The sequence below is a fragment of the Pollachius pollachius genome (assembly GCF_949987615.1).
Source record: "Pollachius pollachius genome assembly, chromosome: 4".
NCBI lineage: Eukaryota > Metazoa > Chordata > Actinopteri > Gadiformes > Gadidae > Pollachius > Pollachius pollachius.
This window is the reverse complement of record NC_136937.1, coordinates 25,844,515-25,866,685: the sequence shown is the minus strand read 5'-3', so window position 1 is coordinate 25,866,685 and position 22,171 is coordinate 25,844,515. Positions and strand designations below refer to the sequence as shown.

The 22,171-nt window shown below is 41.7% G+C and overlaps 3 protein-coding genes across 3 annotated transcripts in view; all 3 read right to left on the bottom strand.

The window, feature by feature from the left end:
- LOC307074107 (plakophilin-4-like) overlaps positions 1–2,729 on the bottom strand; it is a gene marked incomplete at both ends in the record, with an annotated part of 42,074 nt that extends 39,345 nt beyond the window's left edge. The window contains one exon of the mRNA XM_079734109.1: positions 2,613–2,729. Coding sequence (XP_079590235.1) covers positions 2,613–2,729 — 117 coding nt within the window. The remainder of the gene's footprint in view (positions 1–2,612) is intronic.
- Positions 2,730–6,844: 4,115 nt separating this feature from the next.
- LOC307074948 (uncharacterized protein C7orf57-like) lies at positions 6,845–15,143 on the bottom strand (the record flags this gene model as incomplete). The annotated part of the gene is given in 9 exon segments (XM_079735376.1): positions 6,845–6,903; positions 7,203–7,306; positions 8,675–8,745; positions 10,589–10,718; positions 11,838–11,919; positions 12,726–12,899; positions 14,259–14,306; positions 14,970–15,110; positions 15,113–15,143. Coding segments are annotated over 9 exon segments (840 nt in total).
- Positions 15,144–16,266: 1,123 nt separating this feature from the next.
- On the bottom strand, positions 16,267–21,153 carry fhl2b (four and a half LIM domains 2b; the record flags this gene model as incomplete). The annotated part of the gene is made up of 5 exons (XM_079734551.1): positions 16,267–16,418; positions 17,150–17,336; positions 17,848–18,017; positions 18,713–18,887; positions 20,998–21,153. The coding sequence occupies 5 exons, from the start codon at positions 21,151–21,153 to the stop codon at positions 16,267–16,269; spliced, it is 840 nt and encodes a 279-aa protein (XP_079590677.1).
- Between the last annotated feature and the right edge of the window lie 1,018 nt (positions 21,154–22,171).

Here is a 22,171-nt window from a genome sequence, read left to right as displayed (position 1 = left end):
CCAGGCAGATTTTAACCAGTGATGCTTTCCACATCATATCTAAAATCCATTCTGAAGGGGCTGGGCGTGACAGAGCAACCGTAGGCCATGGATTTCTTCCGCACACCCATCGTTGTGCAGCAGTAATGCAAACATGCACCGCACAGAAAGAGTGGTTTCAAATGGCACACATCACTCATCCATAAAGGAATGAGCTGTTGTTTATCCCTGTGATAAATGCCCCGTTTCTTGCATAACAATGTGTGGATGATCTACTCATGAATTATCTCCATAAAGGATGACATTGAACCACATCTTTTATACAGCTCTGGATGTTCTGTTTTCATGAGTAAATGTATGTCCTGCATGGTTATGCGCATCAAGGTCTGACATTTACCTTTTGAATTGTCTTTTTTACCTGCTAGAGTACAGAAATCTACCAGCCAAGCAGCTTAGCCAACTCAGATTTCTTTTTACCTGCCAAATGGTAAAATCTATCAGCCATTGTGTGGTGGTGGGTGTTCATTTGATGTCATGTTTCAGCACTGCTCTATGTAGAAGGCAGGCTCCATGCACCTCTCAATATATTCAGGCAATTAGCATATACCCATTGGAGTCCCTGTATACTACTGTGGGCAACTGGGAAGTACCCAGTAGAACAACCACAGTGAATTTATGCTAGGCTACTAAGAGACACCCCTGTATAACCACTGGTTACAAACAGTGTACTTATGTTGTGGAGCAGCAAGACTAAAAAGTACTAAAACCAGCCTTCTTATAATAAACAGGGAGTAGCATCTGTTTCTTCCTGTTGTGTTTCAAACTCCCGTTCACATCTCATGACGTGCAGCTGGAAGACAGGAGGCCACTGCGACGTCAATGCCGTCGACTTTTGTCCCAAAACAGCCTTAAAAAACAAAAGCGAGCCACCATCTGCCTTTGATCAACAGACTCTGTCCTTAGGACTAACGTGACTCATCCAACTGACATTAAACAAGCCAACTGACATGTTGTGCTAAAGAAAAATGTAAAAGCGTATCGGGTTAGCCTTCTAGAGCTGGCTTGAGAGATCCAACGCTCGTCCTATAGAATAGGGAATGCCGCTTAGCATTTTTTTTCTACTTATCAAGGACAATCGTTAACGGCCGTTTAAAGATAGTTAATTATCGCAATACACAAGCAGGGAAGTAGGAGGGTGAATTATTGTTAATTTTTTTCTTTGGAGCTGTTTTTGTATTGTAATTCTCTCCTCTCATCCAGGATTTGGTCAGTAGTCTAAAAAAAACATGCTCGACCCTTCGTTGGCCCCTGAAGTGAAGGTAATATTCTCAGCAGCCAGCAGCCACAGATAGAAAGAACTACGGGTCATACAAAATACATACTTAACTTCTGGGAAAAAGCATTTAACAGATCTACAATCAATTAATATCCTTGCAAAGTAACCTTTAATTTCTATAATCATTTCTATAATAATTCACTGATAACAAAGATGAATCAAAGAAATATCAGTTCAACAATGTGCTACGAATTCACACCAAATGCATTCACAACAAATATATGCAATGGCAAAAAGCCTAAAGGACAACCCTTTTCCATAGGGCAACCCTTTTCCATACCTTCAGAAAATAACAGAATAGAGGTAACATCTTCGCAGCAAAAAAAGCTCCTTGTAGAGATGCAGAAAACGCTTTTAACAAGATACATGTGACTGGAGGATTTTTAGGTAATTCATTGACATCAAAGGCTGTCCAAACTCAAAGTAACGCATCAATTGTTATCCTCTATGATTCACAATCGAAAAACAGCTTCCAAAGATGTGTTTACATCAGTGCAATCTTTTGATGGGCTCAAATATTAAAATGTCAGCGATTTACTGCCATAATTTGCCAATTGCCACACCACCTTTCTAAGCTCATAGCGTACTGGAGTAGATCCTGATTCACGATTCTAAGGGCTGAATCGAGAATCAGTTTTTAATCTAAGAGTGACCCAAAGAATCTAAATTGGAGCCAATCATGAGAAACCGAAAGCTTCACACACCTAAGCAGATATATGACTATATCCCAGACCCCCCCACACTGACACACAATGACACAACACACACACACTCTCTTATAAATAAACACGTGAGGGTGAGACTGTGGTCTTTTTTTTTTATTCTCAAATTAAATCACCCTTCTTGCTCCACTGCCTACTGTGAGCCAGTCGAATCCATCGCTGCCAAATAACCTACATATCAAATTATGGAAAACAGTTTATTACACGTATGCTACTGCTTCTGTGAATGTGTTATGGCTGTCCTGAGTGTAGCCAAAATGTTATAGCTTAATAACAATGCACATTATTCTAGGACAATAAAGACACACACACACACACACACACTGAGGGCAGAGCATGGCCGCTGGCCAAGTGTAATTAAGAACAGAAGGAAGATTGTCCGATATAGAATGACTTGATGAAGAAATATGGAGAAAGCCGCTTTACTGCACACTAGACAAACACAAAGACATAAGGAGGCATATCAAGAGTGCATACTGACTCACTGATCCAGAACTTGAGAGCCAATGAGAAATAAAAAGGTGTGTGAAAGGCAAATAGGTAGAAGAACAAGCAGCATTTATTGATCCTCTTACCTGCTCCTTGACAGAAGCAAGGAGGTTGGTGGTGGTGGTGTCGTGTTGCAGGCTATGACCGCTGGGCCCATCTCTGGCCGCCAGTGGCCCTTTCCCCTCCACACAGCCATCCTCCATCTCTGCCGCCTCGCTAGTCCACAGCTGGCGGGTTGTCAGGGGCGCCCCTTTTGACCCTGTTAGAGAGCCGCACAGAGCCGATCACTCGCTGGCCATGGGGGCTGTGATGATGCACGGTGCCGCTCAATGACAAGAGCGTTGCAGAGGGCTCGCGCTGTCTATTCCCGCGGAGCGCGCGGAGACTCGCATCTCGCCAGAGCGGGAGTCAGTGGATAACGTGAGACGTCTATTTAGCTGAATTCATAAAGAGAAAACGACCGATCTATACTCGGCATGCGGGTGCACGCAGCCCATAGACTTGCGCTGTCGATGACGCGCATCCATCACGCGCGTCCCGCATCCATCACGCGCGTCCCGCCTTTTGCCCGAGCGGGCGGTTACGAAGCTAACAAACCGAGCGCGAGGTCAACCGTAGAGTCTCACCGTTTTAAAGTGCGAACTTTCGGACGGCGCGTGTACGCTTAGCATCTCAAACGCGACGGGGGGTTGACACGCGGGGGAGGAGGGGTATGGAGGAAACGCCTACTGCTAGCTAAAAGCTAGGGCTGATGATAACACAATTTACCAACCAGATGTTGCCGTTGCGAGCAGGCCACAGCTGGCGACGTCCGGTGAGGCGTAAACATTCACGCTCGGCTACATTTCACAATTCAACAACAGTCCGACAGGACAACGCTACTTCTCCGTAAGTACGTGTGGCGCATGAAGGTCCACGGGGTGTTGTTTTTTTCCGTGCAATGTGTATTTATTCGGCGTGGATTTTGAATTCACCCGTCAAACCGTCAGACACGCACGCGATGGCGGTACCCGCCCACTGGTGGTGATTGGGGCGTGACGTCACCATGCGGCGATGGATCGTGCTCCTGATCTCGCGGATCAATCGCGGATGGACGCGCCGTGGTGTGGACCCTGCATATTATGTTCCAAGGCCAACACTGGTGCTAATGTAAAATGTTTACTGACAGGCTGTGGTCCATCAAGCTGTATGTGTGTGTGTGTGTGTGTGTGTGTGTGTGTGTGTGTGTGTGTGTGTGTGTGTGTGTGTGTAAAAAAAATACATTAAAAAGGCCTATTTGTAATAAAAATGGATATGATTTGCAAGATATACAATTACTGCATGCATGCAATGCACTTTAACATACAGGGGTATACAAAGAACTGGTAGGCCTAAGTTAATATTAAAGACAGTACTGAAACCAGGTGGCATTGTGGCCATGAGTTATCTCTACAACCAGGAAAACGCCCACAATCCACCTGGCGGACGATTTATCAATTTGCACTAGAGCCCCTTTGTGGTGACAAATAGAAACTACAACCTTTAAAACAAATGAGTAATGGTAATATACCACACGCCTTTCCATATTAACAGAGGAGATTTAAGTTATGGCTACACTATACACAATTAATTCATATTCTTATAATCAGAACACCACATACTCCATATCCCACCATCGGACATGTAAGCCCGACTGCCATGGAAACAAGAAACCCAACCAGTACATGCACATGCCCATTTATTTCAGTGACAATTTACTCAAAGTGAACTCATCAAAAAAACACGTGGTCATATTCATCACTTCATGTTTTAAGTTGATCTCTCCGAACCGTACAGTCGAAGGGTCGCTTGCTACTCAAGTTATTCTTCATCTCACATTTATTGTGTTATACAACGAAATAGTAGGCTAATGACATGAAAATGGCACCATAAAGAGAACCAGTTCAAGGAATGCAAAAACGGTTATTTGCTAAATCACTACGAATTCCCAAATGTTTAGTTCAGTTAGGCAACAATATGGTTAATTTTTGTCCCACAGTAAGAAGTTACATTTAGCAGATTTAATGCTTCACACGTTGATATTCATTTAATTTGTTTGCGAGGAGAACTTTGTTTCACAATTCCAATTATTTGTTTTCAACAGAAGTGAGGCGTGCTGGACGAATTTCAATTAACATTTCTGACTACTATAGTTCAATACATGTCCACAATACACAAGTTGTATGAAAGGATATCCTTCCTTATTAAAAAATAAATAAATAAAAACGAAAATATCCTAAAACAGGCCTAAATGAAATACCTAAAATGTATAAAATAATGAACACTTGGTGTGGCAAAGTGACACAAGTTCAAAGGAATCTCACTCTGAATGAATTAACGTCATGTAAACAGTGCACGTGCATTAGAGCGGCACCGTCATCAGAGTGCACAAATCGATCAGCTCACGTCTACCATAACGACTACAATGTGGTAACACTGGACAAGCAGCTAAAACCTGCATATTGGCACCCTTATGACGGATGTTAAACAATGCCTGACCGGAAACACAGGAAAAGTCCACCAAAAATTTGTTTCTGCTTGTAATACTGTAGTGAAAGTATCCCATCCGAATTAGAAATTATATTTGATTTCAGTTGCTCTCTGCTGAGGAGGAGGTTGAAATAACAATAAGGGTAAGAACAAGACATGAATAAATAAATAAAAACAACCCGATATCGTTTAACTTCAAATAAACCCTCTAGTGCCACGACGCACCAAGACCAAGAGATGAATTCTGGTGGAATCCCTTGACCACAGATCAAACCGCTAGAGCAGCCAGTATATGCGCGGGTCGTGTGCAATGGGTGTGATATGCACGGACTCCACCCCAAGGTAGAGAGGTTGCTGCCGTGGCAACAGATGATGCAGCTCCAAACGGCCCGGAGGAAAGACTCACGCACCGCCACCGCCGTCGCCAGGGAGCACACAGTCCGGGTCAGAACACAAACACCATGTTTCACACCACAGCACTTTGTGAGCACAAACACAACGTGACTAATGGCACTCGATGGCCGCCTTGATGGAAGGGAGGAAGCCAGCACTGAAGGCGCTATTGGGCCCACCTTGTTTTGGTTCTTCGAATCAAAAGATAACGGAAGAAAGCTACCGCCAAAACAGCTCTGTTTTGGGGGGGCCGAAAATGTGAGTTTGAGTAACGATGCAGTAGCTTTGTGCGTTCAGCCCCACGCCCATGACAAGCTCAGAGAGAGCCCATCGCTGCAATGCCTCCCCTAGGGGACGGGAACTGTGACGCCCCGAGATCCACACATAAAGGAAGACATGGGATGGAACCTGTTTTCCGATCATTTTGTGTCTAGGGGCCTAATGCGGACAACAATCTATTCATAACTGTCTGGCTGTTAAGATTATGAATTAATAATCAATAAAACAGGTTATAATTAAGTTAAAACTGCAGATATAATATCCGATTGGAACGTGAATGATTAGCGCCAAGCAATGCAAGAGAATATAACTTTGGGTGACATGAACACACAGGGTCCCTCCCAGCTGGGCTGGGCTCAGCCTGGGTCTCTGAGCTCTGTCGGAGCATGTCATGGACTTAGGGCTAGCATCTGGGAATTTAGTGAGTACTAGGGCTGGGTAAAAATATCGATTCACCAATGCACTGCAATTTATTTGTTTTCGATTCAGATTTTTTTTTTTTTTAAATCGATTATTTCCATTAAAAAAAAAGGAAAAAAGAAGCATACTCAGTCATTGTAATCTAGAAGCGAGTATGCCTAAACGTACATGCCCTTTTACATTTGTCCATGTTATGATTATTACCTTTATGCTGCAAGTTTAGCTCAGGAACAATACTATATTCCCTTTTTGCTAGTTAAAGCACAATGAAATGGTTAATTCATTCTGAAATGGTTAGTTATAAATAATATTTACGTATTTTTGTCATCTGCACATATTATTGAATCGATATCGAAGCAAAAATATCAAATCGAATCAAGACCTAAAGAATAAAATTTAATTGAATTGTGAGGTACCTGGCAATACCCAGCTCTAGTGTGTACAGATTCACACCTTGGGCCTTCAGAATGAGAACATTAATTTCCTCCCCCTTGGTTTTCTGCGAATTTGCCGGTGCCTTTCACATGGAGAACATCAATAGAATAAATATCATAAGCCAACGGATGGAAATCATAACGAAATAAATAGTGAGGACAGTACCGTTGTCACCAGCACTAAATCTAACAGTCGGTGAATGTACATTAGATGGGCTGTGAATCCCGGGAGGAATGGGACGGACTATGTGCGCGTCAGGGAGGGGGGGGGGACGTTCTCCGCCCTACTCCAGCTCGTCCACGTCCTCCGTCGCTATGGTGCTTGTCTGTTCCGAGGTCACACCTGGTGGGAACGAGGAAAGAGTGATTAACGGGTGGAGGGATCGAGAGCGCGCGCGCACACACACACACACACACACACACACACACACACACACACACACACACACACACACACACACACACACACACACACACACACACACACACACACACACACACACACACCTAGAATGGAACCAGTGTTGGCCTGGCGTACTCTCATTCCTCTATGAGATTGACCATTTAGAAAAACAAAAACTCCCATAAAAGTAACTGTACTAAATAAAAAAAATTGTAATAACGGGTTGAGATGAACCGTACTGGAGGCATCATCATCGTTGGAGTTCTTCTTCTCCTCCTCCTCCACGTAGCCGAAACTCAGCAGCTTGGACATGCTGACCGGGGGGGTCTTCTTGTCGTAGCACCTAGAGGGGAAGAGGGGAAAGACACGAGGTTGGTCCACCACGGAGACGGCCTCTGGGCATGTGAGGGAGTTAAGGACCACCCCCCCCCGGTAGACTTCTGACACACTAAATCGCAGGTCAACCTGATCGTGATGCTGCGGTTTCAACAGGGTACGATATGGTCACTGCGATGTATGGCAAGCCCGGTTACATAATATCAAGCTTCGGATAGTCGATGCACTGCTGCAGTATCGCGTATTTTAAAATCACCCTTTGCCAAAGCCTTTCTCCCTTCACTTTTACTTGTGGGAAGCACTGATATAGCTATCTGTGCTTTTCATGTTTATTCAATTACCAGCCCCTCATTATGAGTAGAGCTTTCAGTTACTTCTGGCCTCATTGAAACATAGAAACGGAAATTATTCAAAGCCCACAGTTACCTCAATTAAATCGTTGAGGTAATTTAGCGTTCTTGGAATAAGGCATGTCTCGCGCCATGACATATTTATATTCTCCCTATTTTAATGTTTGGAAGAACTGTAACCTAATCTTTTACTTACGTTTTGCTTACATGCAAAATCATTCATATTTTATGTTTTTTCATGAATAATGAAGTAACAAATATCGGAATGTTTGAATATTAGGGTTCAGCACTACTCTGATGTGTGGGTTGGTTCATTTATTGATGCCAGGAGTATCTCACTATCCACATGTCCTTGTAGTGGCTTCTTGAGCAGTCGTACAAACAAGCATAATCCCACAGCAAGTTTATCTTTAAATAAACAAATGGGAACAGTCCCCGCTTTACAGATAGATAATATTTATAGAAACAAGACACATTGGTCCTCTTTTCCGCCTTGTATAACGAGTCAGAACAAAAAGGGGGCCCATCTATTTTTACGAGTGCAACTGTTAAAACATCTCGTATATCCGAGTGGGATTTACAGCGAGGGTCTGTTCGAGTTAGGCTACACGATATTTGACTTTGGGTCGCCAAACTCACAGATAGATAACACGCATTACGTACTCCCTCAAACGACCTTGTGTCAACACAACGTCATCTGTCCAATATTGTAGCAGTCAATTACAACGGAAAGGGTCTTAAGGGTATTTAGTGTCTATGGTCCTTGCCTCTGGAACAAACTGTCGGAGGAGCTGAGGACATCACAATCTATTAACACCTTTAAAAGAAACCTTAATACACACCTATTTAATTCAGCTTTCTCGTAATCCCTTCTATGCGTTTATTCTCATTGTATTGTTAAGCACCTTGTATTGCAATTTTGTACGAAAGGCGCTATATGAACAACGTTTGATTTGATTTGATTTGATATTGTGGTTAACGGGCTTAACCACCTTGGAGGCATGGAGCAGGATTAGGAAACTTACGTTCTCTTGTACTTGTGGGCCTCGGATATGACCAGTCCCTCTAGGTCACAGGCCGGGCTCTCTGGAGACCCCTGTGGGCCAAACAGATGAACTACAGTTGACTAGGGTTCTGCGGCAATAGTATTGATTCAAGAGGTTGTAGTGTAGTATGGCAGGGAGCCAGTGTTGCATGAATATCTCCATGGACAGCCGTCAACGTGTCTGGGATGAGTGATGGCGTTGTGCACGAGGCATAATACGGTTGGATTAGGATTGTTTTTTAAATCGCCAAATGACCGACAATAGCCCAACCAACATGAAAATATTATAACAAAAATATGATAAATTGTGTAAAATAAATAAGATGTTAATATGTAATCAAAAATCACTTTAATGGACACATCTGTAAGCAAAGGCAAGCTTGAGGGCTGGTCACCCAAATCAAAACGGGTATATTTGATCATAAATAGAAAGGCGATTTTGTTATTAGTCATTCATGAAGGTTTGATAAAGAGATAAGCGTATTTACCTTAATAAATGCTGTACAAAAATTAGATATATTAGCGCTGAGATTCTTCCAGGATTGACAAGACGTTGGGTTAATATGGTAGCAGTTTGATTGAATTTCAGCAGGTCTAACCGCCGGGCAAGCTGAATTTTATTCAGCCATCAATATTCAACGCCTTTTTAAAAAGGCAAATGCAAGAAGCGAGTCGCAAATTAGCAGCATCGAAAAAGGCATTCCAAATGCGTTTGAACAACCAAGAAGGAGACATTTAACAAAAAGGTAAACATTTAATTTCACACCTTCAATCGAGTGTTGCAGATGTCACTCCCAACATGAATTATGTGCTTGCTTCTTTTATGTAACAAGGCACTTGGTCATTGTGTGATATTTTCGCTAGCTTAGTCCATTACTCGCGCCCTGGTACAAAACAAATGTTAACGAGGGACACTTTTGTTTTTCCTGCAATGATGCCTCTGTGAAAAAAGGATCTATTGAGCCAGCCGTGTATATGCTGATCGGGACAATAAGGATTTGTGATTGGACAGGCTTATAGTTAGCACCGTTTGTCCATAAAGTGTGAGGTCTCTCTTAATTGTAGATATCCCGCCTTAATAACATCCAGTTATGGATATCCGTCTATAATATCCGCGTATTTAAAGACAGACAGAATTTTCTTTGCCATGACTTGGACTATGCACACTTGATGCCAACAACAAAAACCTAAATTCAATCAAATGACGGATTTGGGTGACCAGGAAGTCTACAAAAACAAAACCTGCATACCAAAAACCCATTATACAAGAACCACTTACCAGTATAACAAGTGTATGAACAGTATAATAACAATTGTATGAACATCACATGTACTTTTTCATGGGTATCAAATCAATGACAAAAATGACACAAAAAAAGCAGTTGGAACCAAATTGCACTGAAGATGAGGTGGGTGATTAACTTAAATTGAGAAGCTGAGACATGAATGGATATTGAAGCTGTACCGGAGAGAGGTTTTTGAAATGAACACCGCTTGCCGGCTCTTCATGTCCAACAAAATACGGTGTTTATGTTGCCCCCACAAGGTATGCTTTAATGTAATAAGTATTGTTTTTTTTACGATTTAAGATTAGTATTTTTGCATTATGAATGCCGAATTTGGATTCTTTGTATATTTTCAGGATGTTTCGCCTCCTTAATCAGAAGGAACTGTTGTTTTCGTCATTAATAAGGGTTTAGCCTCATTGTTATTATCTTATTAGTCAACTGTACGAGTATTGAAAAAAAAAAAAAAGATGGAGACTGATAAAATATTTATATAAAAAAAAAAGAATTGCATGGGGAAAAAAAAATGCTGAAAGAATAGCAGAGAAATGCCAGCGTACGGAGAAGATGGGATGGGGGCGATTAACTACCAATACAGGTCCATTCACCTTATCTTTACTGGGGGAAACGCACTCGTCCTCTTTGTCCCAGGACTGTGCGCTATCCGTGCCGAACGGCGCAGCCAGGGGCTGCCGCAGCGCCCTGGTGGGGCCGTCCGGGGACGTGGCTTTGCTGCCGCTGCAAGATAAACAAAACACCGACAACCCATGGGCACCTGCGGCCGAAGAATGCGCTGCTCTTGAGAGCCTGGGAGCTGGGCGCCAAGGGGCCGGCGGGCAACACGACAAACGGGTTTCTCTGGAGACGAGCGACGCTATCCCCCTCGCTTTAGGGGAATGGGTGTTGAAGGGAGTTCGTGGGTTTGGGGGAGTTTGGTGGGTTTGGGGGAGTTCCGTGTGTTCAGACTGTTTCGTTCGATGAGGCTAGATATTTGCACTGTTGTTATTTTGAAAACACGGTAGTCCAAGAAAAAAAAAGCCAACATTTAAGGTGTTGCTTCACCGAGTGAAGTGATCACATTTTAAGTGTTTAATTAGTGAAAGGACTGAAATTAAGGCCAGCCACTGATGTCAGTGTACTTTAACGCTTCTAATCGTTTCTCATTACTTTAACGCCAGTAAAGAGATATTTAAATGCCCAAAGAGGACACCGTCGGTATCAAGATATTTGAACAAATGTTTCCTCTCAACTATTCCCATTTTCCAGAAGCATTTACAACACTGCGGTCTAGTGGCTATTGGACCAGTTGATTAAACCAAGTTGCTATCAAAAGTGTTTTCAACCTACACAAAAGTGGATGGCATCAGCACCATTGGGTTACCCAGGGACAGATCGCTAGAGTAAGGCCCATGGCGGTCTCATCCAAGCAGCGGCCGTTTCAGCGACACAATCTTGTGTCGGCTTTGTCTGGTTTACACCAGATTATACTCCTTGAGCGTATCATGCTAATAGGTCACTCTAAAGCCTGGCCCAAGCCTCTTAAAAGCAAAGGAGATTTATCTCTACATCAGTATCTTTTTTTCATAAGCCTAATACATCACAAACCTGTTGGTCACTAACAACATGCGGGTCGTGGATTGTTGCTATTATATATAAATCGATCTATTTATCTATCTATCAATCTATCTATCTATATATATGGATATATAATGCACTATTTTGTTTACCAATTCAAGAAGGAGGGGGGGGGGGGTGTATATATATTTCCCATACAGGAGGTTTTACAGTTTTGCTTGATAATTAACGCTACATGCGCCTGTGTGTGTTCCCATGTGTCCGTGTGTCTGGCGCTAGTACCTCTTGGACGAGTTGAAAAAATCAGGGGGGTTGTAGGCCGCCTTGGGCTTGTCGTCCGTATCCACGGCGTGACTCAGCAAGCCTGCCATGGAGATCCCCACAAAGGTCCAAATCATGGTTATTGATGTGCCCCCATAGATGTAGATTTGCCTACCCCGTTTAAGTGTGGAAGCAACAGGGTGAAATCCAGATTATTTATTCTTCAAGTGGGCCTACTATAATGACGACGCCACCGATGCTACTACTGTATTTTTGGTATACATTGTTAAAAATAGCTTGCACACTCTAAACAAAATGACCCAGTTATCTACCTTACAGACATGACAACACATTTATACTAGTGTCAGATCCAGCAGTCCTATGTTGTAGCAGGGGCGAGACAGACACAGGTGCAGAGCCTGAAAACCGAAAACTGCAAGGGGCGGCGTTACCCCTCGTTTCCTGTTTCACTACAGAGATATTGTACCAAAGAGAAGCTCATTGGCTAGAGTGGTGAAGAGCCAAGTGTATTTATACAGTGCCCCCTCTAAAAGTGAATGATTTGAACTACCCGAGTTTATACTCGCCATAAGCCAAGAACGGGCTTAAAGATCGCCGCTTCCAGCAACACGATTGGTCGAAACAATTACAAAAGGAGAAAATGAAATACAACGTTCCCCCAGATTTAAGCCATCGGCGCCCCTATGGCTGGACAGCACCCCATACCGCCTATGGGCCGGTTCTATCACTCACATCTTATGAGCATGCACAACATGTAAAGGTTTGTTGGCTGCTTTGTACTACAAATCCTGAGAAGTTAATTCATCTTCCCTTTAAAAGATTAACCTTAGGTCTGATTTGTGAGACCAGGGCCACGCCAAACCTTCCAGTCCCCCCGCTCCTCCTCACCTTTCTGGCCGCCTGCCTTGGCAAGCTTCACATAGTCGGAGTCGGTGGCGAATATGCCCACCCTCCGGCCGGTGTTCCTCTCCGTTGGGGTGGACTCAGTCGCACTCTGGGAGAGGCCAGGGATCTGGGACGTAGGCCCGGCATTCCCATTGGTTGGAGCCGCCACTTTGATGCCTGCGATGAATGCATTTTTTAGGGTGACCAGGCTTTTTATCCATGACACCCCATGACACATTATTATAAGGTTTATTATTATTATAATATTTTGAGGATTTATAATTTAACAGTACAAAAACGATGTCAATGTATACTAGGGCTGGGTAAAAATATCGATTTATCAATACACTGCAATTTATCTGTTCTCGATTCGGAATTTTTTTGAAATCGATTATTTCCATAAAAAATAAAAAGAAGCATACTCAGTCATTGTAATCTAGAAGCAAGTACGCCTAAATGTACATGCCCTTTTACATTTGTCCATGTTATGATTATTACTTTTATGCTGCAAGTTTAGCTCAGGAACAATACTATACAATGGTGTATTCCCTTTTTGCTAGTTAAAGCACAATGAAATGGTTAATTCTAAATAATATTTAGGTATTTTTGTCATCTGCACGTATTATTGAATCGATATCGAAGCAATTGGATCAATATCAAATCGAATCAAGACCTAAAGAGGGAGGTACCTGGCAATACCCAGCCCTTTTACCCAGCCCAGATCTTTTACAATGTATACATTGTAAAAGATCTCAATGTATACATTATAAACTGTTTATTTTAGCACTTAGGCTTGGTTTTTCAAACTGGGCTCGCCAACAACCTCTACCAAACCTGGAAGATGATTTCTGCTGGCATTTATTATTCATTTTTGAAGCAGGTCAAAGTAATGCAACAGGAACTTGTATCCACTTGAGTTGTTTCAACCCCGTCGTGCGATAGTCTGTCAGACTATTATTGGATTGTTAAAACTTTTTTTTTGCGTCAATTAAGGTAAATAAATGTTCAATTTTGCTTTCAGCCCTTCTTTCGACATGTCCAATATCCAATCAATGTTTATATCCTAATAATAAAAGTAATAAGAAAATATGACAAAAAAACTCGACAATAACAATCTACCAAATTAATTCCTAGCTGTAGCCCTTATGGCAACACAGCTTTTGCTTCTTTGGGCAAGCAGCCCTGTCTGTCAGGCTTGATGCGTTGGGACAGAACACTGGCTGGCATCAGTGCTGCCGCAGGAGGAGTGATCCGGACGACATAGAAGGACTCTAGAAGACTGCAGCACAGGTTTTGCTGCTTAAGCAACTTTATAAATAAATCAAACGGGCGTGCAGTCAGCCATCAGGTCAAGAGGACGCCATGAGCAACTTTTAGAAGTCGCTTGTCGTTTGTGTGCTTTTGAGTTAGAGAAAACACCATGGACAGAAGCTAGGTTTTTGCAAGGTAAAATTGAATTGCGAGTTTGCAACCAAGCAAGTAATAATTGTTGCAATGGGAAATGTGGCTCTCATGCATGCAGTGATCCATACTCACCACCAGGCTTGGTCCTCCGATAGTTGGGAACAGCAGTGCTCATTTTAGCTGGCAATCAGAAGTAAAAGATGAAGCTAAGCGTTATCATAGTAAAATATTAATAAACATTGAAGTCGTGCTTCTCCCGTGTACATAATTATATTCATAAAATGCAATGCAATTAAAGTAAATTAAAAGTCACGTTAAAAGCATGACTGCTACATTGTGTCAAAGGAACCACGAAGGTTAATACATCATTTATGAAAACGATTTCCAATCAGCTGAAATAACGCATCATGATTTTTGTTTTGCATCTCTTAAACAGTGGGAGGGATGCGGTGTTCAGATTATGAAACCCATCCATGGCTCCTTGAGGAGATCATTCCGTTTTAACCCATTCAGGTGAGGGAGGACGACGCCGCCCAGTACAGACCAGTACATACGACCAGTAGCGTTATGGGGGATTTATTGACATGATAGATCGTTCTCTGCAATAGCATACGAACGAATGACTAATACGCCGCCCATAACCTCAACATAATCAACATTGATTTCGCCGACAAAGCAGTGTGCAGCGATACAAAGCGCTGCTACATGTAGCCACCGGCTTACCATCACCGCTAGCTTCATACCGCTAACCTTTCCAAAACACGGAACAAAGCACTCATATTATACTATATTCTAAAACATATATTAAAACATTAAATGATTTAAACGAGGCAGCCATCTTACCGAGATTAGAGCTCTTCTTGTGTTTTAATATAAAGAACTGATTCAATGAATGGGATGGGTGGTGACAGCTCCGGAGCGTTCCCTTGTTCTCTGCTTGATGGTCTTCCGGTGGCGGATTGAACCCACTTCCGGCGGCGGAGTCGGGTTCATGCAGGATGAGAAGCTGACATCCATCCTATCATTTATCCTTCTAGTACTCCTGCTTTGGTGCTTGAAAGCATTATAGTAATACTTCATCGTTTTATGGTTATAATTTTTGCAAGGGATGAGATTATTTAAGGTGGATATTTTTTTTTATTGTCAGAAAATGTGGTCTACAACAATACACAGTTGTATGAAGATTCATACAAATAAATCATTTTTATTTCATTATATTTTCTCTGGCGTTCACAAGATGAAAGGCTGTACAGTAAATACAATGTCATTTAGATACAAACAGTTTCCGAATATTGACATTTCTCTCCTGACAGATAAATAAATGAATATTTTTGACGACGAATAGGGGACCTGTTACCAGGGAGGCCCCTGACCAATTTGGTGCCCTCGGCAGTAATTTCAATGGTACTCCTTGAATCTCAACCCGGGGGCATACTGTAGGAGTGAGTCTTCTTTTGGGGGAGGGGGGGGACACATAAAGGGTTAAATTTTGAGCACCAAACAATTAATGTTTGATGCTCATAAATATTCTGGCGAATATTTATATTCTGGCGAATATTTATGCACCAATTTGTGCCTTTTCTGCGTCAATTATTGCAGAATTTCTTTTTCTTGTAGAAACAACCACAACCAAAACTATATTAAAGAAACAAGTGACATATATAGAATTATAAACACAATGTGAATAAGGTATTGCACCAAATATGATTTTAGCGAAACTATTGCAGTCTGTAACCCACAAAATAGGCTATGTGTAGTTATGTTGTTATGGGCTTTTTTTGTCATAATAGAATACAAAAGTATTAGTCAAAACGTAGTAAAATAGTATTAGTAAAAAGTATCAATCCATAGGCGCCCCAATGGATCTGATGTATGGTCCTCAGCTGTATTGATGGACGGCACCCCTAGCAATTTGCCTGGACCGCCTACGCCATGAGCCAGGCCTGCTACTCACCTCTCATGAGCATGCACAAAATGTAAATAAGGTTAGTTTAAAACATAAACAGTTGATATAATGTAATTTAAAAAACACACCATAACCTAGCAAACTATAGTCACACTGAGATCAGGATCATGAACGTTGCATCGGCTACCGCCGCCGCTGTCTCTCTGGCGGTTTCCTCACCCCCCCTCCCCCTCTTCACACTTCTTTGCCGCAGTCGGGGCAGAGGACATCGTCGCGGGAGGTCAGGAAGCCACGGCCGATCAGGGACACGCTGCACTTCTTACAGTTGAAGCAGTCGTTGTGCCACTGTCGCTCCTCAAACAGGATGTACTTGGAGCCGCCCAGACCTGAGGAGCAGAGCAGCAGAGGCCAACATGGCCACGATGAGCCTCACTGATCAAATAACCCTTAATGTGGTGGCGCTGTGGTTCTTAACAATGCATGGGTGAGTGGAGCTGGATCCCCTCTAATGGGACCGCCCCACAGTGCTAGGAACTGTGTGAAATCATGGAGCTGCACTTTAGATTAAGGCGCCCTCCTAACTTAATATAGACAGACCCAGACACAGACAGCTGACAGACAGAGAGAGAGAGAAATATCCCTCAATTAATACTCATTTATGTAAATTGAAAGTGTATAGTGTTACAACTGTATGCTTTTGTATTTACAGTATGGTATAATATAGTATGTTAATTTAGTATTCTAGTATGACAGTATTAGTATATCATAGAATAATTGCATGTCATATTTTAAGGTTCATCTTGTATTTAGCCTCAAAAAGGCCTATATGACTTAGGAAGATAGTGATTATTGAATGAAAAAGCACTCTGATTGGCTTAGGATATAGCCAATGTGGCATAGTGAATCAGCAGTGTGAGTTAGAGTAGAGAGTTGAGTTAGGTTAGATATCATAATTTGGCTAAAATGTGACTTAGGCAAAAATGCTACGAGGCTAATGATATCGATTCGAATTTGATAACCGCAATGACCAATAGACCTCTATCAATTCCGGTTAGCAACTGCACTTCAGCATAATAACACACACACACACACACACACACACACGGGAGGGCCTCACCACTGATAGGGGTGGTGCAGTAAGCACACTTCTTAGCAAAGAGGTTGCAGAAGCAGTTCAGGCAGTAGGCAAAGTCGTCACGCGAGGTGAAGCGTTGGCCAGATAGCTGTTGCTTGCAGGAGATGCAAACAAAGCACTCCTTGTGCCAGGGCTGGTCCCGGTAATTGACCCCTCCGGTGGTGATTGGCTGGAAGCGAGAGCAAGTAAAAGTTAAAAAAATTGCGTAATCAAGGGGCGTGGCCGCGGTAACTCACAGACATCTACGCACACTCTAATCAGACGCTCCTTGCAAATATTCCGAACAAATGCGCTCCAACCAGGTATATTCAAGTGAGGATAAAACTCAATTTGATATTGCATCTTGATTATTTATATCTCCATTGATTTGAATCTAGTCAGTGTTTATTCTCAGATGTTCACGTTACCTTTAATGTAATTCCATTCAGGACAGCTAATATGTTCCAGTTTACAAAATCAAATTTACTTCTATCTAATTGAATGCGATGTGCAGCCTATATTTTAAATCTCTAGAAATTGATAACATGTGACGGGGAAAATGGATGGGAAGTAAATAAACCTTCAAGGCTTCTAATAATGGCTGGTCCAACAAAATTAGTGTGAACATATTAACAGAGCTGGAAATGGAACAATCCAAGGACTGGATTGTTGTCATTATGGTAGGTATTCAAAATGGCTACCTTCTTGCAGTGGACGCAGGGAAGAGCAAACTGCTTCTCATAGCAGGGCAGGCAGTAGTTGCTGTCCTCCTTGTTCACAAAGCTACAGGTTCCCATTGGCTGTTTGCAGTGCTGACATGTAAAGCAGTTCTCATGCCAACTGTTGCCTTTGTGCTCCATCTTTTTAGTGCCTAAGTAAGAGGGGGAGAAGAGACATCGCTTAACCATGAGGAGGTGAGACGGATATAGAATGGCACTTAACTTAACTATTACTATTATGTTTAAATTTACAGCTACGCTTTTATCCTAACCTGCTTTCAGGCATGGTGAGGCTTCTTGTTCAAGGATGACTATGACAGGTAGACGGCAGATATTGGGGGATCGAACCCAGTACCTTTCCTTCTACACTATACTACACTATCCTCCTAAAAGTGCAACAGAAGGGATGTACAGTAATATAAGCCATCAACTGTGCTATATTAAAACATGGGAGGCTGTGCAATATGTTGCCCTGGATCTTTTAAAGCTTTTCATATGTTGTACACTGTTGTGGTATTGTTGTTTTCGATGAAGGGTTGTGTTCTGATGATTTTTAACTGCAGCACAAGCCAGATTCCAAAGCTAATTTCCCCGCGGAACAATCAAATATATTGAATAATGAAGATGAATTGAATGATTCCGGCCCTGATTAAGACCGAAGCACGACCGATGGCGAGATAACAATGCGGTTTAGGAACTGGATCAACCGAAAAAAACACAGTGAAAACACACACACACACACACACACACACACACACACACACACACACACACACACACACACACACACACACACACACACACACACACACACACACACACACACACACACACACACCTCCCCGACCTGGCATGATGGTCTTGAGGCAGCCGAAGCACTTGGCAGAGTACTGGTTGGAGTAACACTCCACACACATGATTACGTTGTCCTTGGTAGCGAAGGGCCTCTCCACCAGCGAGCGCATGCATGTGGTGCACTGGAAGCAGTCTGAGTGCCAGTGGCGGTCGTTGTACGACAGATCCTGCCGGGGAGAGGAATGAGAGGCATTTAAACATCTAAGCAGTAATAAAAAAAACTCTTCAATGACCTAGAATGTTTAGGTGCTGTCGGCAGTTGTAGAGAACCCTCCCTCTCTTCCCCCTCCTTCGCCAAGTTTCTCCACCATTGACAAGTGTTGGATTTTAAGCACCTGTGATTGACAGGAAAGATGGATTCCTGAACCAATCAGGAAAGAGATGCCCTGATTGGTCCGAAATTAGCCGGGAGCAGTCATAAATCTTGATAGGCTCATATAGAGGCAGGTGCATTGAACTCAAAACACATATTCTCACAGCGTATTTCACTCGCTAATAGCTGGAGATATCAATGATATTTCTAACAAATTACACTAAAATAATAGCTCTTTTACCCCTTTAAGTAATGAAATGTAAGGAATTATTAGGCTTTGTAATGATTTGGAATGGACGGTACGGTAAGTTAAGTAAGGGATAATCACCGAGAGGCAGGGCAATAAACAGTTTGATATGCCCGGCTCACCACCCGAGACGAAGTTGAGGGAGCCGGGCATACCAAACTGTTTATTGCCCTGCCTTGAGGTGATTATTCTGTTTATTCTACTTCTTGCTTGCCAACATAATAAAACAATTGAAATACTTTAATAATTATGCTTTTTCTTATTCGTATTGCATGCTTATTAAATGTATACTCTGTTTGAGTTAATCTCCCTCAAAAAGTAGTCCCCTTTAATTACGATCAATCAAACATGTTTTGGACACCTCAAAGGGCATTATCCCGCTTATACCATGGTCACTTGCCAAAGAAAATAAATTAAGATCATTTATTTGTATTTTCATGCGTTTTACAATTCAAATATAAATTTTCGCATGCCATAATTTAGTTTCCCTGGTAACGTAAGGCTCCAGTAAATAGGACGGACCTTAGCTACGACTTGGCAATGGGAGGTATTCTAGTCCGCTGAGCTATAAGCCAGAGAGCTAACATTATGGATTGTACATATTTATAATTCAAAATGTGTCCACGCCTTTATACCATAGATACTCTCAGGCAGTTTTTCCCAAACTTTTTTTCTGGGGACCCATTTTTTTAAATTACAAACCATCGCGACCCAATTCAATATAGGACTAATCTATACAATTGTGAGAAGAACATATTTGTGCACAAATGAACATTCCTGAACGTTTTTACTGCCAATTCCGCATCCCCTTATATATGAACTTAAACCAGCCATTTCGAAGAGATACATCACAACTTTGTTTTATGCACTTGTTATTGAAAACATAATACATGTATTAAATACTCAGCCCTAAATGAGACCAAATAAATGCATTTAGGCGGCGTTCACATTTCCTCGTTTTGGCTATCTCATTGTTGTTATTTCCTCTCACAATGTACATTAGCCTTTCAACTAGATTCAATGTTATAAGTAAAATTATCAGAACAATACAAACATTCAGTACTATCAAAAACATGCTTCTTGTTGAAAGTTATTTAAATGGTAATGTGTAAAAAAAAAAAACATTTTTTTTTTTTAGTTTAATTTATTTGGCGACCCAATTCAAATCTCCTGCGGCCCACATGTGGGTCGCGACCCAGTCTTTGGGAAAGAATGCTCTAGGCTCTATAGCATATAACCGTGTTGTCTGATTACAGTTTAATTCATTTTTCACAATTTACCAGCCGTCGTTTTGAAGAATAATCACCGCGCCATTCATTTCAATGAGAACACCGACGGTCTATACTTTCAACGTAAAGTGTACATATTTATAATTTGAAATTCGTCCCAGCCTTTATACCACAGATACTCTAGGGTCTGTAGCATATAACTGTGTTGCCTGATTACAGTTTAATTGATTTTTCGCAATATACCACCTCTCGTTTTGAAGGCTGAAATACAAGAGGCGTATTGATCTACTATTTGATGACGCTGTGCTCAGTCAGCAGCAAGTAGAACCGACAAGTCAGCGGGCAACCTGCCGGGTTAATGCCCTCCTCCCAGCCAATCAGAATCAAGCATTCTTAAATTAAGTAGAATAAGTGTTGTTCTTCGCTCTTGACAAGAAACTACTGCACACCAATTCAGCAATTCAACAATTCAGTCACAATAAAAGTACCTTGCTGGTGCAGCTAATGCATTTCTCGCACCCTTCGCAGATGTTGGAGAAGGATTTCTCGTAGCAGGTCAGGCAGTAAGGGTTTTCCTGCTGCAGGATGTACTTCCCCCCGTACAAAGACTCTTTACACTCCTTGCAGTCATAACTCGCCACCATTTTGTCCTGGGGAAATAATTGTACGGTTTTATTCCAGTGGTAGTATAGTTGTTTGATGTGTATTCTCATATGATTCATTATTTCAAAGTAAAACGGAATTTGTGTTTTTTAGTCCAGTGATAATAAGTTGCATCATTGATTTGCTACATCACAATTCAAACTGATTTTTAAGTGCTCGTCTTTTGCAATATTCTTCTCCAAAACATTTAACTGGACTGAGGCAGAAGAGATAAGGATAAGGCAAGAAGAAACAGGAATGTGTGTGTGTGTGTGTGTGTGTGTGTGTGTGTGTGTGTGTGTGTGTGTGTGTGTGTGTGTGTGTGTGTGTGTGTGTGTGTCGGTGAGCCTGTGTGAAGTAATGCAATTAAAAGGCTGTAGTACTACAGAACATACTGAGACATCATTATAAATTTGAGCTAGAAGTTTGTCTAAAAAGTACATGAAACGTAATAAGGGCATATGCCTTCTTTTTTTTAACAATTCAGTGTTTATGTGCGAATAAGCCAGACCTCTCTATTCTTTTTCTAAGTTAGAAGATTCAATTTGGCCTTGAATCTTCAATGTAAATATCAAGGAAAATCTTGATATATGGTCTAAGGGTTCAGTAGATGTTCCTTCTGGCATTCATAAAAGTATCCTTCCAAAGTCATAAGGTAGGATCAATATTTGCCAAGAGGTAAGAAGTTTTAATACCAAAACTTGGCTTTGAAAGATTTTTTTTTTTTTTCGGACAAAAGATACAGTTTTAAGATTCAAACGTATTGTTTCAAAATGAAAGGGCATAGATAAAAATGAACCTAAAGCATCTAGAGAATAAATGTAGTATGTAGCTATTTTAAGTATTCTAAATTAACTACCCTTTGAACCCTTTTATTTGCTGACCGAATCTCGGTCAGAACTACTATTTTGAACTATCAAACTGTCAAAGAGAAAAAAAGACTTAAGATACAAGATACATATTTGTTGCAGACACATAAACTGATCCATTTCAACGGAAGAGTCAAAGCATGGTAGATTA